The 13,623-nt window shown below is 31.2% G+C and overlaps 1 protein-coding gene across 1 annotated transcript in view; it reads left to right on the top strand.

Annotated features, from left to right (window-relative positions):
- The window catches only part of LOC134277289 (single-minded homolog 1-A-like), a 35,461-nt gene extending 22,111 nt beyond the window's left edge, over nucleotides 1–13,350 (top strand). The window contains exons 3-11 of the mRNA XM_062759606.1: nucleotides 2,980–3,080; nucleotides 3,631–3,720; nucleotides 5,090–5,225; nucleotides 5,516–5,589; nucleotides 5,799–5,986; nucleotides 10,237–10,343; nucleotides 11,227–11,368; nucleotides 11,481–12,641; nucleotides 12,755–13,350. Of these exons, the coding sequence (XP_062615590.1) occupies nucleotides 2,980–3,080; nucleotides 3,631–3,720; nucleotides 5,090–5,225; nucleotides 5,516–5,589; nucleotides 5,799–5,986; nucleotides 10,237–10,343; nucleotides 11,227–11,368; nucleotides 11,481–12,641; nucleotides 12,755–12,959 (2,204 nt within the window). The 3' untranslated portion in view covers nucleotides 12,960–13,350. The remainder of the gene's footprint in view (nucleotides 1–2,979; nucleotides 3,081–3,630; nucleotides 3,721–5,089; nucleotides 5,226–5,515; nucleotides 5,590–5,798; nucleotides 5,987–10,236; nucleotides 10,344–11,226; nucleotides 11,369–11,480; nucleotides 12,642–12,754) is intronic.
- Nucleotides 13,351–13,623: the final 273 nt, after the last annotated feature.

Genomic DNA, 13,623 nt, shown 5'->3' with positions numbered 1-13,623 from the left:
ATTAGGCATCTTTGATAATGACATTTCTCATACACCTTTAAAAAATTGATACAGAAAGTATAAGCATGTGACAAGCTGGTTTTAATGATCTGTAATCACGTCTTTTTTACGAATGGTGTTTGGTGTTTTGATATGTTTATGCCAAGAAAGTTGCTGACTGGACACGAAATAACTGTGAGATATCTGATTTCGATATTATCTAAAATCACTATATTACATACAGAGGCTTTCTTTTGACAGGACACAGTGGTTGCAAAGGACATATGAAGCCATAAGAAAAACTAACTAATTCAGTTTCTTATCTCTTATGTTACAACTCTAAACAAAGAAAATTTTTTGTTTATCAAAAAAATTATTTGCAATTAATGTTGTGCAAGCATATGCATATACGGCAGTCAACCACACGATAAAATTCAATTTTTAAAACAGGAACAAGATTTTCGACTGTTTTGCTTGTACCCTATACATATCACAAACAAATTCAGAGATCCCAAAAAGGGAAAAACAAGAACAAAATTAAATTAGAAAAGAACGTCAGACTTTGAGAGAGGAACACAAACACATCGGCACAGTGTCTTTTTTCATTGTAGAAAATGAATTTGAACCGAAAGAGTCAACATTAAAAAAGGCGAAAGCCGTCATAACTAAATGGCGCGGAAATTTGTCTGTGATTTATTGCATAATTACGACGGCCGAGCATCAATCTTGGTTTTCTATTACTAGCCGATTTTAAATCCATCGACAAAATTGCCGGCCTTGCCTTAATTTAAGCTTGAATTGTCTTCTTGCTATAATTTCGCTGTCTTAGTTTTTCGTCTTTGATTAAGTAATTAAGTTGTAGATGAAACGACCAAAGACGGCAGTCCTCTACTTTGAACATTTTCTTGTCTTCTTTTTTCATTTTGAGAATTTTTCTGAATAATGTATGCGATAATTTGTTTTTTTTTTCTATATTGTTGTTTAATTAGATTCATTGCTTCTACCCTATCTCAGTTGTCTTTTTTTAATAAGATATAAAGTGACGTAATTTTTTAATGCAACAGAGAGATGCAGAAGGTTAAAATGCATGTACTATTAAAGTGCATATAATTTTCCTAGGTTCCTTGCTGAAGACAAATTATCCTTTTTATATACAATAGAATTGCGTATTTTTGGCGTATGACTAAGAGAAAGTATTTTTTTTCAAATTTCTATAATTATTTTATTTATCATGCATAAAATCATAGGAAAAGGTTTCAATGCAGCAGTTCAAATTCCGCTAAAATGTTTTTGTGTAACGTTATAGAGAGTTGAAATTACTATGCGTGCAATAGTAACACGTTGTGAACGGGAAAATGAAACTAGTTGCGTGATTGCAACAAATCATGATTTGCCATAGCATTTGTAAGGGTTAACAGCATGTATGTGTCATAATGACGACTCGCAAACAGTGGTAAGAAAGTTCAAGCTATTTGATATAGTTATCACTTTTATCAAGCTAGCGTGTTGGAACTCTCTTAGTCAATTGGAGTAATATTCATTTAAAGTGTGTTCCAATTTAGTAAAAGTATCAGAGAGTACTTTGAGATGTATAAAAAGAAAATAAATACATATTTTATATTATCTTCATTTTTATTTACCAGGGTCATTTCTTATGTTGACTGTGAAATAGTTCATAGCATTATATTTCCGATTTTATTTTTAAAGAATTTTATATAATATTTTTGCCTTATGAACAAATCGGGATTACAGTGTTCTTGTAATCTTGGTTCCACAAATTACAAGATTAAACCCCATAACATACTGCATATAAAAGAAAAGAATTAATGTGTTTTTTTATTCCATGTATAGAAATGATGAATTTAGAGATACATGTAATGTATGCTTGGAATTTCAAAGCTGATTACACTTTACTATTTCATTTATCCTTTAATATGCTATATAAACCTGATGAACATCTTATATCAAGAGATAATATCTCTCGATATTCTCTATACCAAACAATAATGCATTGTAGTAGCTTTCCTTCTACAAAATGCATAATCTCTATAACCTCCAACTTTACAAATAAACCTAAAGCCATGGAAACTAGATATGAGTATCTCTCGTTCATTCTTGACCTTTAACAACACTCTGAAAAAATTGTGGATAATTAGTTCTCAAGATTTCTCGCTGGTTGTAGCAGAGGTTATGGGCATTTTCCGTCTAAATGAACAAACACAAGCGTCTATCTTTGCGCGAAACTACGGCCTTCCATTTCTTGGCCCGGCTGCTCTGTTTAAGGAAGCAAACAAAACCATGTTTGTCACAGTAGATATAATGTCAGCTACCATTTTTATCTTTCGCATAATTTGATATAAGAACAAGCTGAATTCTGTCCAGATATCAACTTCGTTCCCCAATCTGATCTAATTGCATTATGACAAACCACTTTCTGTTAAAATTTTCTCAGGTATAAACATTTTAAATTGTTACACCTCATTTCAGACAAGATTTATCCGCTCTTGGTAAAATTTGATCCGCCCTGTATTTCTTTGGGGAGTGGTAATACAATGTCGTAAATGACCATGGCACAACCTTATATGGTTTTGGATGTTTGGGTGAATCACATTGTATTTAATTACTTGATATTCATCCACTGCATCAGTTTTCCTCCAATATTTTTGATGTACTGATATTCATATGGTGGTATTTGAGGGGTTGCATTCCTGAAAATGTGACTGCAAATTAATACTTAATACCAATCCCCTTTGAAATAAACATCAATGAAAGGGGAAGAATATTTATTTTAAAAAAGACAAGCCAAGATAAACTTCGTTAAAGAATTTACCGAAACTAGGAAGATTTTTCTCTCCAACAAAATGATTAAAAATAATACAATAAAACTTGTTTGATTTAAACGAATGCATACATGCTCAATTACTTCATGTGACATAAGAAATTATTATTGAAAAATAAAATAAAATCATCATCTCATTTGAATACTTTTTTTTGTTGTAGCAGTGTTACCCGATCGATACAACTTGGATAGCCATCATATCATTGGAAGATCCCATCTCTTTCATGAACCCGGCTTTTCTGAAGGAGACAGTATTTTACAGGTATTAAGCAGCTTGTAGAGTAGGCCTTATGAGGATAGAAAGTCTGCTGCTTTTACATGTTCTGTAAAAAACTCTATCATTATTGGAATATCGGTCAAACAAGCATTTCAAACAATACTTGCACATCTATCTGAAGAATTTTTGGTATTATTTAATTGTTACATGTATATTTATAAATTTTTACAAGTTGTCTAGGCCTGGTTAGTTATACTATAGTTTTTTATGCAGTGATTTTTTATTATACGATATTTTTAAATATACAATATAGGATATTGATAAAATAAAGCTATCGAAAACAATTTAATTATTTTGCTGTTGTTACATGTATATTTACTTTTGGATCGTGAGAATCAGTTAATTTGGTAGCTTAGATAATAAACTTTAATTTTACACAATAGTATATTCCAAATATATTTAGTTGATTGTGCAAATATGTAAGTCTGCAAATAAATAGTTATTTGAATTCATTACAATATGCCTAATAAAAGGGAAATGTACTTCAAGAAGGGTCATTTTAAAATATCACCTACCTTTTTCCTTCCTTCCACAGGCGCTATATGGCTTCATGGTAGTTATCACGTGTGATGGCGAGGTTTTCTATGCCTCCAGAACGGTTGAACAGTACCTGGGATTCCATCAGGTAGGCTTACTTTTATAATAACATGTACTTACACAGAAGGAGCATGTAGCAGGAAGAGACTATAAACATCAAATGAATTATTCCTTTGCAATATACAGACATACTAAGATATCAGAGAAACAAAATAAGGTTTCTTCTCCCTCCAAAATGGAAAGGAATGCACATGAATATAATATAGGGATTATAATTATTTTATGTTGGATTTCTTCCAACAAGTAAGTTTAAGGTACATAAAAACATTTAAATATATATGGGATTTACCTCTTTGATGATAGAAAATGAAAGAACAAAATAATAATTGCACAAGTTTTTATATAAGTCTTAGGCATATTAAAGAAAATCGTCATGTGTATTCCATAAATGTATGTTTGTAATGCACTTACTATCGATTAGATGTTGAGCTCGATCTTGTGACAACTTCTTTGAATTGTTTTTGCTCATGCTCGATTTAACGGCATTGTCCAACAAAAATTCAATTTTCCGATCCTCCTCGAAGTAACAGATAAAATCGCTTTAAGTAATATCTTTTTACCGTCCAAATGATTTAACTTAATGTCATGTAACTACGGCCTCTGAAGACAGTAATTATCTTCCTAAATGTTTTTGTATCGTCATAAACATCTTTGTTCCATTCTCTTTTAAGTCTCTGGAAATTGAGCTGAAAACGAAGGAAATCTTCTAATCATAAATTTACAACTGGGTGATATGAACGTGCAAATTTAAATCCTTCTTTTTCTTTGATCCTTGAGCGAAGTATTTTTCCTAATGCGACCTCAGAATCGAGTGTGGAATATGATGTCACTTTCTTCCCTCCTCTCTACAATGTATATTTGTGCATTAATGAGACTAAAATCATTGCCATTGGCATCGTCATTGCAAAAATTAAAAGTAATATTGTTATAGAAAAGGCCTGTATTGTACATTGTATCAGCGAAATCTAAATAACAGATATTTTGGATCGGTTTTTAAAAATATAAAATGATGTTTTGAAACACAAACATTAATATTGCTGAAAAGTCGTCCTGTGTTATTTCTTTTACTGACCTTATAGGAGACATTTAATTCGTCAAAATTTTCTTTTCTTGATTGGCATATTTTTGAATAATGTGAACACCATATGTAAGTTTACAATGAAAAAGTTAAGATAAAGAAATGTGATTATCCCATAAGAAAAAACTATAATTTTTTTTTTATTTTCACTATACATGTAGAATTGATTTTATGATTCGATTTTTTAAAAGTAAAATTGAAATATATTTATAATAATAAAATTTGAATATCAATTAAAATGTTCTACACTCTGATCATCTATTAATTCATAGCTAGCAAATAATTTTTTTGGTACAATATAAATTCATTTCACGTTTAGTCGGACATCATCCACCAAAGTGTTATGGAGCTCATCCATTCAGAGGACAGGGAGGAATTCAAGCGTCAGCTTTCCTGGAACTCGGCTCTTCCCCAGGATAAAGCCAACATGTCCCTCCACGAGCTCATGATGCCTGGTTAGTTTCTATAGTGTATCAAACACAACAATTAAACATTACTTTTGAAATCTAATTATTGGTGTTTAATATTTATCTTATTCAAAACATATAGTGCTTGCATGCAACAATTATCATGCAATGAATAAACAAAAAATGGAAAACTTAAACATTATGAAATATATATATATATATATATATATATATATATATATATATATATATATATATATATATATATATATATATATATATATATATATATATAAACAGAGACCTCTTGGTTTAATTTTTCTCCTTCTTTGTTTTAGAAAACTCTAGACACCTTCATAGATCGTTCACTGTTAGGTTTAGATGTTTATTGGACAACACCTCTGGATTCATTGTAAGTTTTTGTCACTTTCAATGTTAAGAACAATTAATGTGTTTGCATTTCATATACATACAGTGTATCTCCAATACCTGTTTTGTGTGACATGTTATTTTCAAATGCAAATTTTGAGATTTGATGTCAATTGAAAAACAAAATTTGAAATAAGCTTTCTTGTAATATTTTATGTAACATTTAGAGTGTGTGTTTGAATTTTTCTATAGACCTTAGAGATAAGTGGATGGATACGGATGTTACATGGACAGAATGCACGTTCTGAAGAGCCACAGCTGGCTTTATTTGCCACGTGCTGTCCCTTCGGTCCACTCTCTCTCATGGACATTCCTTCACGAGAACTCACTTTTAAGTCCAAACATAAGATGGACTTTTCTCCCATGTCGATGGACAATAGGTAAGTGTTATATACTTTTTTGTTTTAATACTGATGTATTTCTTTTGGAGTAAAAATATATGGTAAGGTTTGAGCATCTTTATTTGACTAGTAAGTACCTTGAATGTGTGTAATCATGCACAGGTGCTTGTTGGAAAAATCCATTCATCTTATCTAGTAGAAAAGGTTGTTTTCGAACACAGCAACGGTCACAAACCGCACAAATTAGATTACTCATTAGATGAAAATTTCAGTGCTATTGTGCAATTTCTAAACCAAATACCACAAAAGAAGACTTTATAGAAATATTACAAATTTGAGGTCAGAAGTTTTCAATGCTGATATGGAAAGAGGTTGGGTAGTTTACAAAATTTAAATCTAGGGAACAGCGATTTAGATATCAGTTTTAAAGACTAGCAAGCTGCTTTCTGTAACCTTTGCCATTAATCATATCTTTTCGATGACATAATTCCAAACACGATCCTTTAAATTCTTTTTTGAATTTCTGTATTTTATATTGGTTGTCATTCTAATTTATTTTTCTTTGACATCTCGTATCCTTCAAATGGTGAATTATTATAACTTTGACCATATCAGATATCTGTTATCATTATGTGATGATGACTTTACAGATTTAACGATGGAACAAGTTAATTATGCTAAACGGATTTAAGATTTTATGAACCCAAGATAATGCTGAGAAATTTTGGATTACATTCAAAATGTTTTAAATAGACATTCATTCAAATCTGATATTAAAAAACAGTGTTACTTTCACATTAATGGCTGTTTACTGGGAAGATAATTGCATTGAAACTCAGCCATTAGAAAACTTTAATCTTCACTATTATAATAGATATGTATCGTGTATACAAATTGTAATAAAATTCTATAGAGTGAAATGAAAACCGGATATACTCGTCAAACAATGAAAGAAAAAGTCAAAGACGGGGAAAATGAAGACGAAATACTACAAGTGTAACCACTTTCGGCTACAAACATCGAACGTATGGGATACACTGTCAAGATTCGTTCAAGCGATATAACATTGCATGTTTGTATCTTGTCCGCATTATATAGTAATTTTCACGGGTCCAAGCATGTCCGACAAACACGAAGGATGGGTTATTTTTATGAATGAATTAGGGATATTTATCGCCTGTTGTCTGTCCATTTTGGCAATTTGATCACGGGAATGTTACACGAGCATTTTATGAATGAAAACTTTCGCGTCGTAGTAAAGAAGGTCGTAACTGACATTGAAATTTTCGTGACCTGTGTTTTTTTCTCACGCGCTATTGTTTTCTGTCACGACTTTGTAGTTGACTTGTAGCTGTCTAATTCGTCTAGTCTTTTTCAACATGATAGGTGTTGGTAAAGTGTTGGAAATTGTAGCCAACTTGGTGATGAAACACTTTCTGCAAAATTAAAAAAAGAATCACGCAAGAGATATGTAGTGACTAAATAATGAATACTTTACGAGCTGTAAGATACAAATTACAAACTCAATACTAGGTGTTAATAATTAACAACTTCAAACAAATAAATATTGTTACTTTGCTGTTACAAATTGCATGAAACTTTTATGAAAAAATACACCTAAAATATAATACAGAGTCAAGTTCAGAGTGCATTGAAATGCATTGACCCTCCAAGATTGCGGCACCTTTGCTTGTTGATAGCAGTGCTTCGTAGGCATTAAAAATTTGAATCAAATAATGAAAATTATTTCTAAATGGTCTTTAATGTCTAAAAGAATTTTCTAGTTTTGCTGAATAAATTAAACGTTTGTCTTTAAAATAAAATTTTTCACTCTACCGACTAAATGAAAAAGGGAAGCAAATGTTCGAAGATATAATTAAAATAATCAATTAAGCAGACATAAATTTCTTCAACTTTTTTTACATTGTTGTTTTTAGTGGAAGGTCCCGTTTAGGGTTTATTTACATTTTTCTGAGTAATATTAAAAGCTTAGCAAAAATGGACCCATATGGGTAGAGACATGCACAAAAAAGCTGTCATGGATATTTTATAGTTCTCGTTACTTACTCCACATGGAATAAATAAAATTAAAAAGAGACAGTAATTATGAACTCCAGGGTTAATCAATAGACCCGCCCCTTTAGGAAAGCTTTTTTTTATCCTTGAGGTGTATATAACTGTTTACAACAAGTAAATCTATCAGAAATTAACTTAATTAAGATTATTCCTATTGAAATAAACGTCTTTTAATAAGTCCAGTTAGTCTTAATATATATAAAATGCAACATAGAGGATAAGGGTTTCCTTTTAATTTGAGTGAAAATCGACTCATGAGAAACTTCTTAATTCCTAATAGTTATAAAAATTCCTCAATGGAGAGGTTCAATGTTGCTCAAAAATAAATTGATCAACATACCGGGTAATCATAACGATTTTATTTTATTCTGATCTAATTTTTTTTTATAAATATAATTACGAGTTATATAGAATCTTAATATTGATAACAATATTGATAACAACTTTCTACAATAACGATATATTTGTACATTATTCATCCAGGAATGCCGATGTCATTTAACATAGTCAAATTAAGTTGAGCTAGAAGTTTCAGTCTTTTTGGAATTCGCCTATAGATGATATTTTTTTTTACCAAAATTATCAAACAGATCCTTGATATTAAAATATATTAGCTGAATCTGTAGGTCAGCAAATGACATGCTTCAAATTAAATAGATGTGATTGTTTCCATTCAATCTTCTTAATATCTTTATTTTTTAATTTGTTTATAATATTTTCATCACAAGGAGTCTATAGCATGTTTTTTATTTTATTTGAAAACTTGAAATTTTTCTCATATATTATTATATTATGTCTTTCTAAAACCTTTACTTAAGTTTCAAACCTTGATCTCTTATGTGAATATGAAGATTTTTGTAACGCCCTCAAGGTCGATCTATAGTAACATAAGATCATAGCGCTCTATTTTTACTATGACACAGCTAAATTTTGTTGGTGATATGTTTGTTTATATTTGGGAAAACTATGCACTTGTAAATCAAATTATTTTAAACAGATCCCATTTCGTATATTTTTGTGACTTCTATTGTTGTTTAACTTTGTTGAAATTTTGATATGTTGTAATATATTCTTAATTTGTAACCTAATAAAACGGTGATTTCACCAGCTGACGTGAGACAAGCAATTAAATATTCTGACCTCAATATCTTAATTTAAACATGTTTACATATTGTCAAAATTTGAAAGGCAGGGTACTTTTAATACTTTTTTTTTTACATATTAATATCCTCCCACACTCCATTAAGAATTTCGAAACTACAAAAATACCAAAATAAAAATGGTTGTAAAACAAACTAATCTTAAACTTCTATTACGTCACTCTAAGGTTCAGATTTTTTATTTTAATGTGAAAAATGGACAAAGAAACTTTTGGCCACAGTTTTTTTTTTAAAAGCTTTGGTAACGATTTTAAGAAAAAAATTAAATACTAAAAAGTCTTATCTTTCTGAAAAGAACCTTGATTTAGAAGCAAACGTTTTAGTTTATTTATGCAATGATATTTTTTTTCGGAATCAACCTACAATCTGAAAAAGAAAGATGGGAGTATTCTATTCCTACCTTTATATAGATTTTTAAACTGTAACTAAGAAATTCTATTGTGTTATAATATGTTTCTCTCTCTAAAAAAAAAAGATGAAGACAAGGATCTACTAAGTATAGTAAATGAAGATAACTAAAAGCAATCGATTACAAAATATAAATACTAGTAATACAATTTTTCAACATAGTAATAAAACATCTACCAACTGAATTTCGTAAAGATTTTGGGCCAGATGCCTAGGAGGATTCAGCATCCCCTTTGACGCGTCACATATCTTTTACCTAAAATTTGGGTAAAAAATTATGTACATCTGTTTCTTGCAGATGATAAAATGACCTTCATGCATTTTACTTTACCCACTAATGACAAATTGTAAAATAAAAAAAAAAAAAAAAACAACAACATTTGGGGAAAATTAAAGAAAGGTTTGCATTGATCTTTTTTAAATTTTCTCTTTATTTTTGTATTTATTTTTTTTCTTTGGTCTTCAAGGGAATTTACTCCTTCTAAGCACTTGGCGCATGATCCCAGCTCTGAATTATGTTAGGACTATCAAAGTCCTCAAGAATACATTAGTCGTCTTTTTTTTAATATAAAAAAGACATGATGACAATATTTCAGAGAAAAAATCCATTTACAAGTGAATACATGTTTTTGTTTTTATTTACAGAGGAAAAGCCATGTTTGGATTTTCAGATAGAGAACTGGCCACTAAATCTGGATATGACCTTATTCATCCAGATGACCTCAATTATTTCTCCTCTGCTCATCAAGAATGTAAGTTTTTCAAAAAAAATTTACAGATGTCGTTTACCAGTACATGTTTAAATGTTCAATACGTATTATTTTAAGCCATATCATGAGTTTCAAATATAAAATAGACCTTAAATTCATATAGCAAATTTCCTGGTTTTTAGAACTGTAAGATTATTTCACTGCAATTACAACTAAAAAAATTTCTATGAAATACCCCTTTTATCACTGCCAGCGTATTATAATCCTAAACAATGAATTAAATTTCAAATAAAACTGAAATGCTATATCGTGAAAGACAGACGTTTGACAATTTGACATATCCTTTGCTCTCAGTTGCTGTTTAAAATCAACCTGGCAGCTAATTGTAGAACTTCATGCTTCACCTTGTCTTTGTTTACTGGTATCTGTATCCCCCGACGAAGACAAGGGATTCCCAGGCTGTCGCCAGTAGTCAGTATAGAGTACAGGACTGACACCCTTTGTCACACATTTCTCTTGTAAGGGGAAAATTGATCCATGGTCCATAAATAGTAGCATGTGATTGACTTTGTCTTTATATTATGTAAGAGGGATTTGGATAATTATTTTATTGTTATAACAATTAAGTTTTATCCAGGTTGCTAATCTTGAAAATAAAAAATATGGTACATGTATTATTGACTGAGTTATTTTTTACTGTAGTTTAGGCATTGACTTTTTCACATATGGACAAATTAAGTTGCACTTACTTCATAAATCTTAGTACACTTGAACGAAACACAGTGCAGTACATATAAACTGTTTAACAATTTATAACTGATTTTAAATTTTGTTCATGCATGATGTTAATTCTGTTTACAACATACCAGTATAAAATATATGGTATAAATTTCAAATGTATCCTTATATCTATCTTTCTTTCCAGTGATTAAAACTGGTAGTTCTGGTTTAATTGCGTACCGTTGGTGTACAAAAGAGTTTAGATGGCTATGGCTTCAGTCTAGCTGCAAAGTCATCTACAAAAACAGCAAACCTGATTTCGTGATTTGCACTCATAGACAACTAACGTAAGTTTACCTCCAACTCTGAAAATTGAAAAATTGGCATAAAATAATCTATTATATTTGATTTACTTTGTATCAAGACAAGAGATTATTGTTTTGTTGTGGCACTTTATAGGGACGATGAAGGAGCTGATCTTTTTCACAAGAGAGGAAACGAGTTTAAATTGCCGTATCCATTACTAGACTTAGATATTTGCTCAGGTTTTGACTTTCCAAATGACGAAATCGCTTCAAAAATGAAGAATGTGAAAAACAAAAAGCAAAAAAATTGTGTGCGTGAAAACTACATACAAAGTCCGGGTCGAAAGCGAAAATGTGCTCGTGAACCGGTGCTAAATGGATATGCGGGCTACCCACAATACAATGGATACGAAGGTGCAGACTTCAAACCCGACATCTTATACCCGTATCCGTCACCAATCGAACCCGACATTTATCGAGGTTACGCTAGTTTTCCTGGATCTGTATATTCCACAGCGGATAGTTATCGTCTGGCGGACACAGAAAAGCACGCCTACACTAATGGATATTATTTAGATCCTCATAGACAATACCAGCATACTCTAACTTATCCGAGCAATGGTTATTCAGACTTGATGGCTCAGCCAACAAAGTTCGGTTACGATGTGACAAAATACGGATTCAATTCTTATGACTTGGACATTGCCAAAAAGGTCCATTACGGTGAAGATGTCGGTCGCTATGACAACGATTATAGAAAATATGCATACGAGTATGGCAACGAGAGACTCCCTACAAGACTAAATGGGTCACTTGAACCTGTCGATTTAAGATCGTCAGCCATGTATAATGGAGTGGACGGAATTGTAGGGCATAATCCATGTCTATCGACGACGTCATCCTTGTTTAAAGAAACTAAAGTGATATGTTCTCCATCTGATATTGGACCAAATCAGGGAATGAGTGCAACGATGCCATTACATCACAGTTCAGTGATCAAAAACGCTGCTAGTCCAAGGTCTCTTCAATCCTCCAGGAACTCGGACCATATGGGAAGTCCCCCTGTGAATATATACAACAATAACTCCACGCGGGTAAACGTAATAAACAATACAGCCTCATGGCACTGTACAAAGTCAAACCAGAATGTTCACCCCAGCCCTATTTCTACACCTAGATCAGACCCCGTGGAGAGTCCGAAAGTGAACTGTGTAAATAAGAATGACAGTGGCATGCTTTCTACTAGTAGTCCCGTCACCGGCGCCACCCCCGCCTCAGTGATACATTCAGCAATCTCAAATCGAACACCTCCTAGGTTCGTGTTTGATGAAACCCAATTTTCTAGAAAATATTAAGGAAACATTGAGATTTTTTATATCATGTGTAGTTCTCTTGACAGTAGTTAAATGGTTTCACCTTTTTTTACAGAATGTACGACAAACAGCCCATGACAGGCGGAATACCTGTTCCCGTTGTTAAAACATCACCATGGTACCAATACCCATCATCCCACACTGCATATGGCGATCCAAAGGACTGGTCACTCCAAGCGGATGATATGTACTCTTGTCATCAAAAACGTGGAATTATTTCTGATAATATGTCTCACCTTTCCAAAGTCACAATTACATGATGGATGGGTCAGTTGTTGTTTATGTGCTTCTTATACGTTTTATTGAATAAATATGTGTTCACACTCATATAAAGTCAATTTGGTAAGATCATTTATTGATGTTTATTTCTATTCCAACATGTAAATGTATGATTTGCCATTGGTTCATCATGATATGAAATCAGCTTTTATATATTTGTACAGCATACTTAAGTAGAAGTGACGTATGGAAAGCAATTCAATTACAGGAAATAAATATCAAAACACGTTTTATTTAGCAAGCGCAATTCTTGAAATTATTCATATGTTTTTTAAACTTTTTAAAAAACCAGGTATATATAAATAAAAAAAAATTTAACCTATAATTAATGTTCATGTTATTACTAATTTGTTATAGTTTAAGTTATTTCAAATAGCAAGTTAAAATAAAATAGATAAATATGTTCCAAGTTTCATAAATTGTTATTTCATAATAAAATTACTTGCTATCATGATTGTTAAGTTTATACATATCCATGGAGTATCAACATAATGTAAATCCATCATATTGTTCAATATCTAACAAAACGCCTTGTAATTTATTTTGTTGAAAAACTAGTGTTTTTATTTATAGTAAAATATTGTATATGTCTATAAATGATATTAAACGTACTAAATATTTCGTAACGTTTATTGTTGAAATTTA

The sequence above is a fragment of the Saccostrea cucullata genome, unplaced genomic scaffold (genome assembly GCF_032062105.1).
Source record: "Saccostrea cucullata isolate Sc308-1 unplaced genomic scaffold, CSIRO_AGI_Scuc_v1 ctg373, whole genome shotgun sequence".
NCBI lineage: Eukaryota > Metazoa > Mollusca > Bivalvia > Ostreida > Ostreidae > Saccostrea > Saccostrea cuccullata.
The sequence above is the reverse complement of the archived record's forward strand: the minus strand, read 5'-3'. Positions and strand labels throughout refer to the sequence as shown.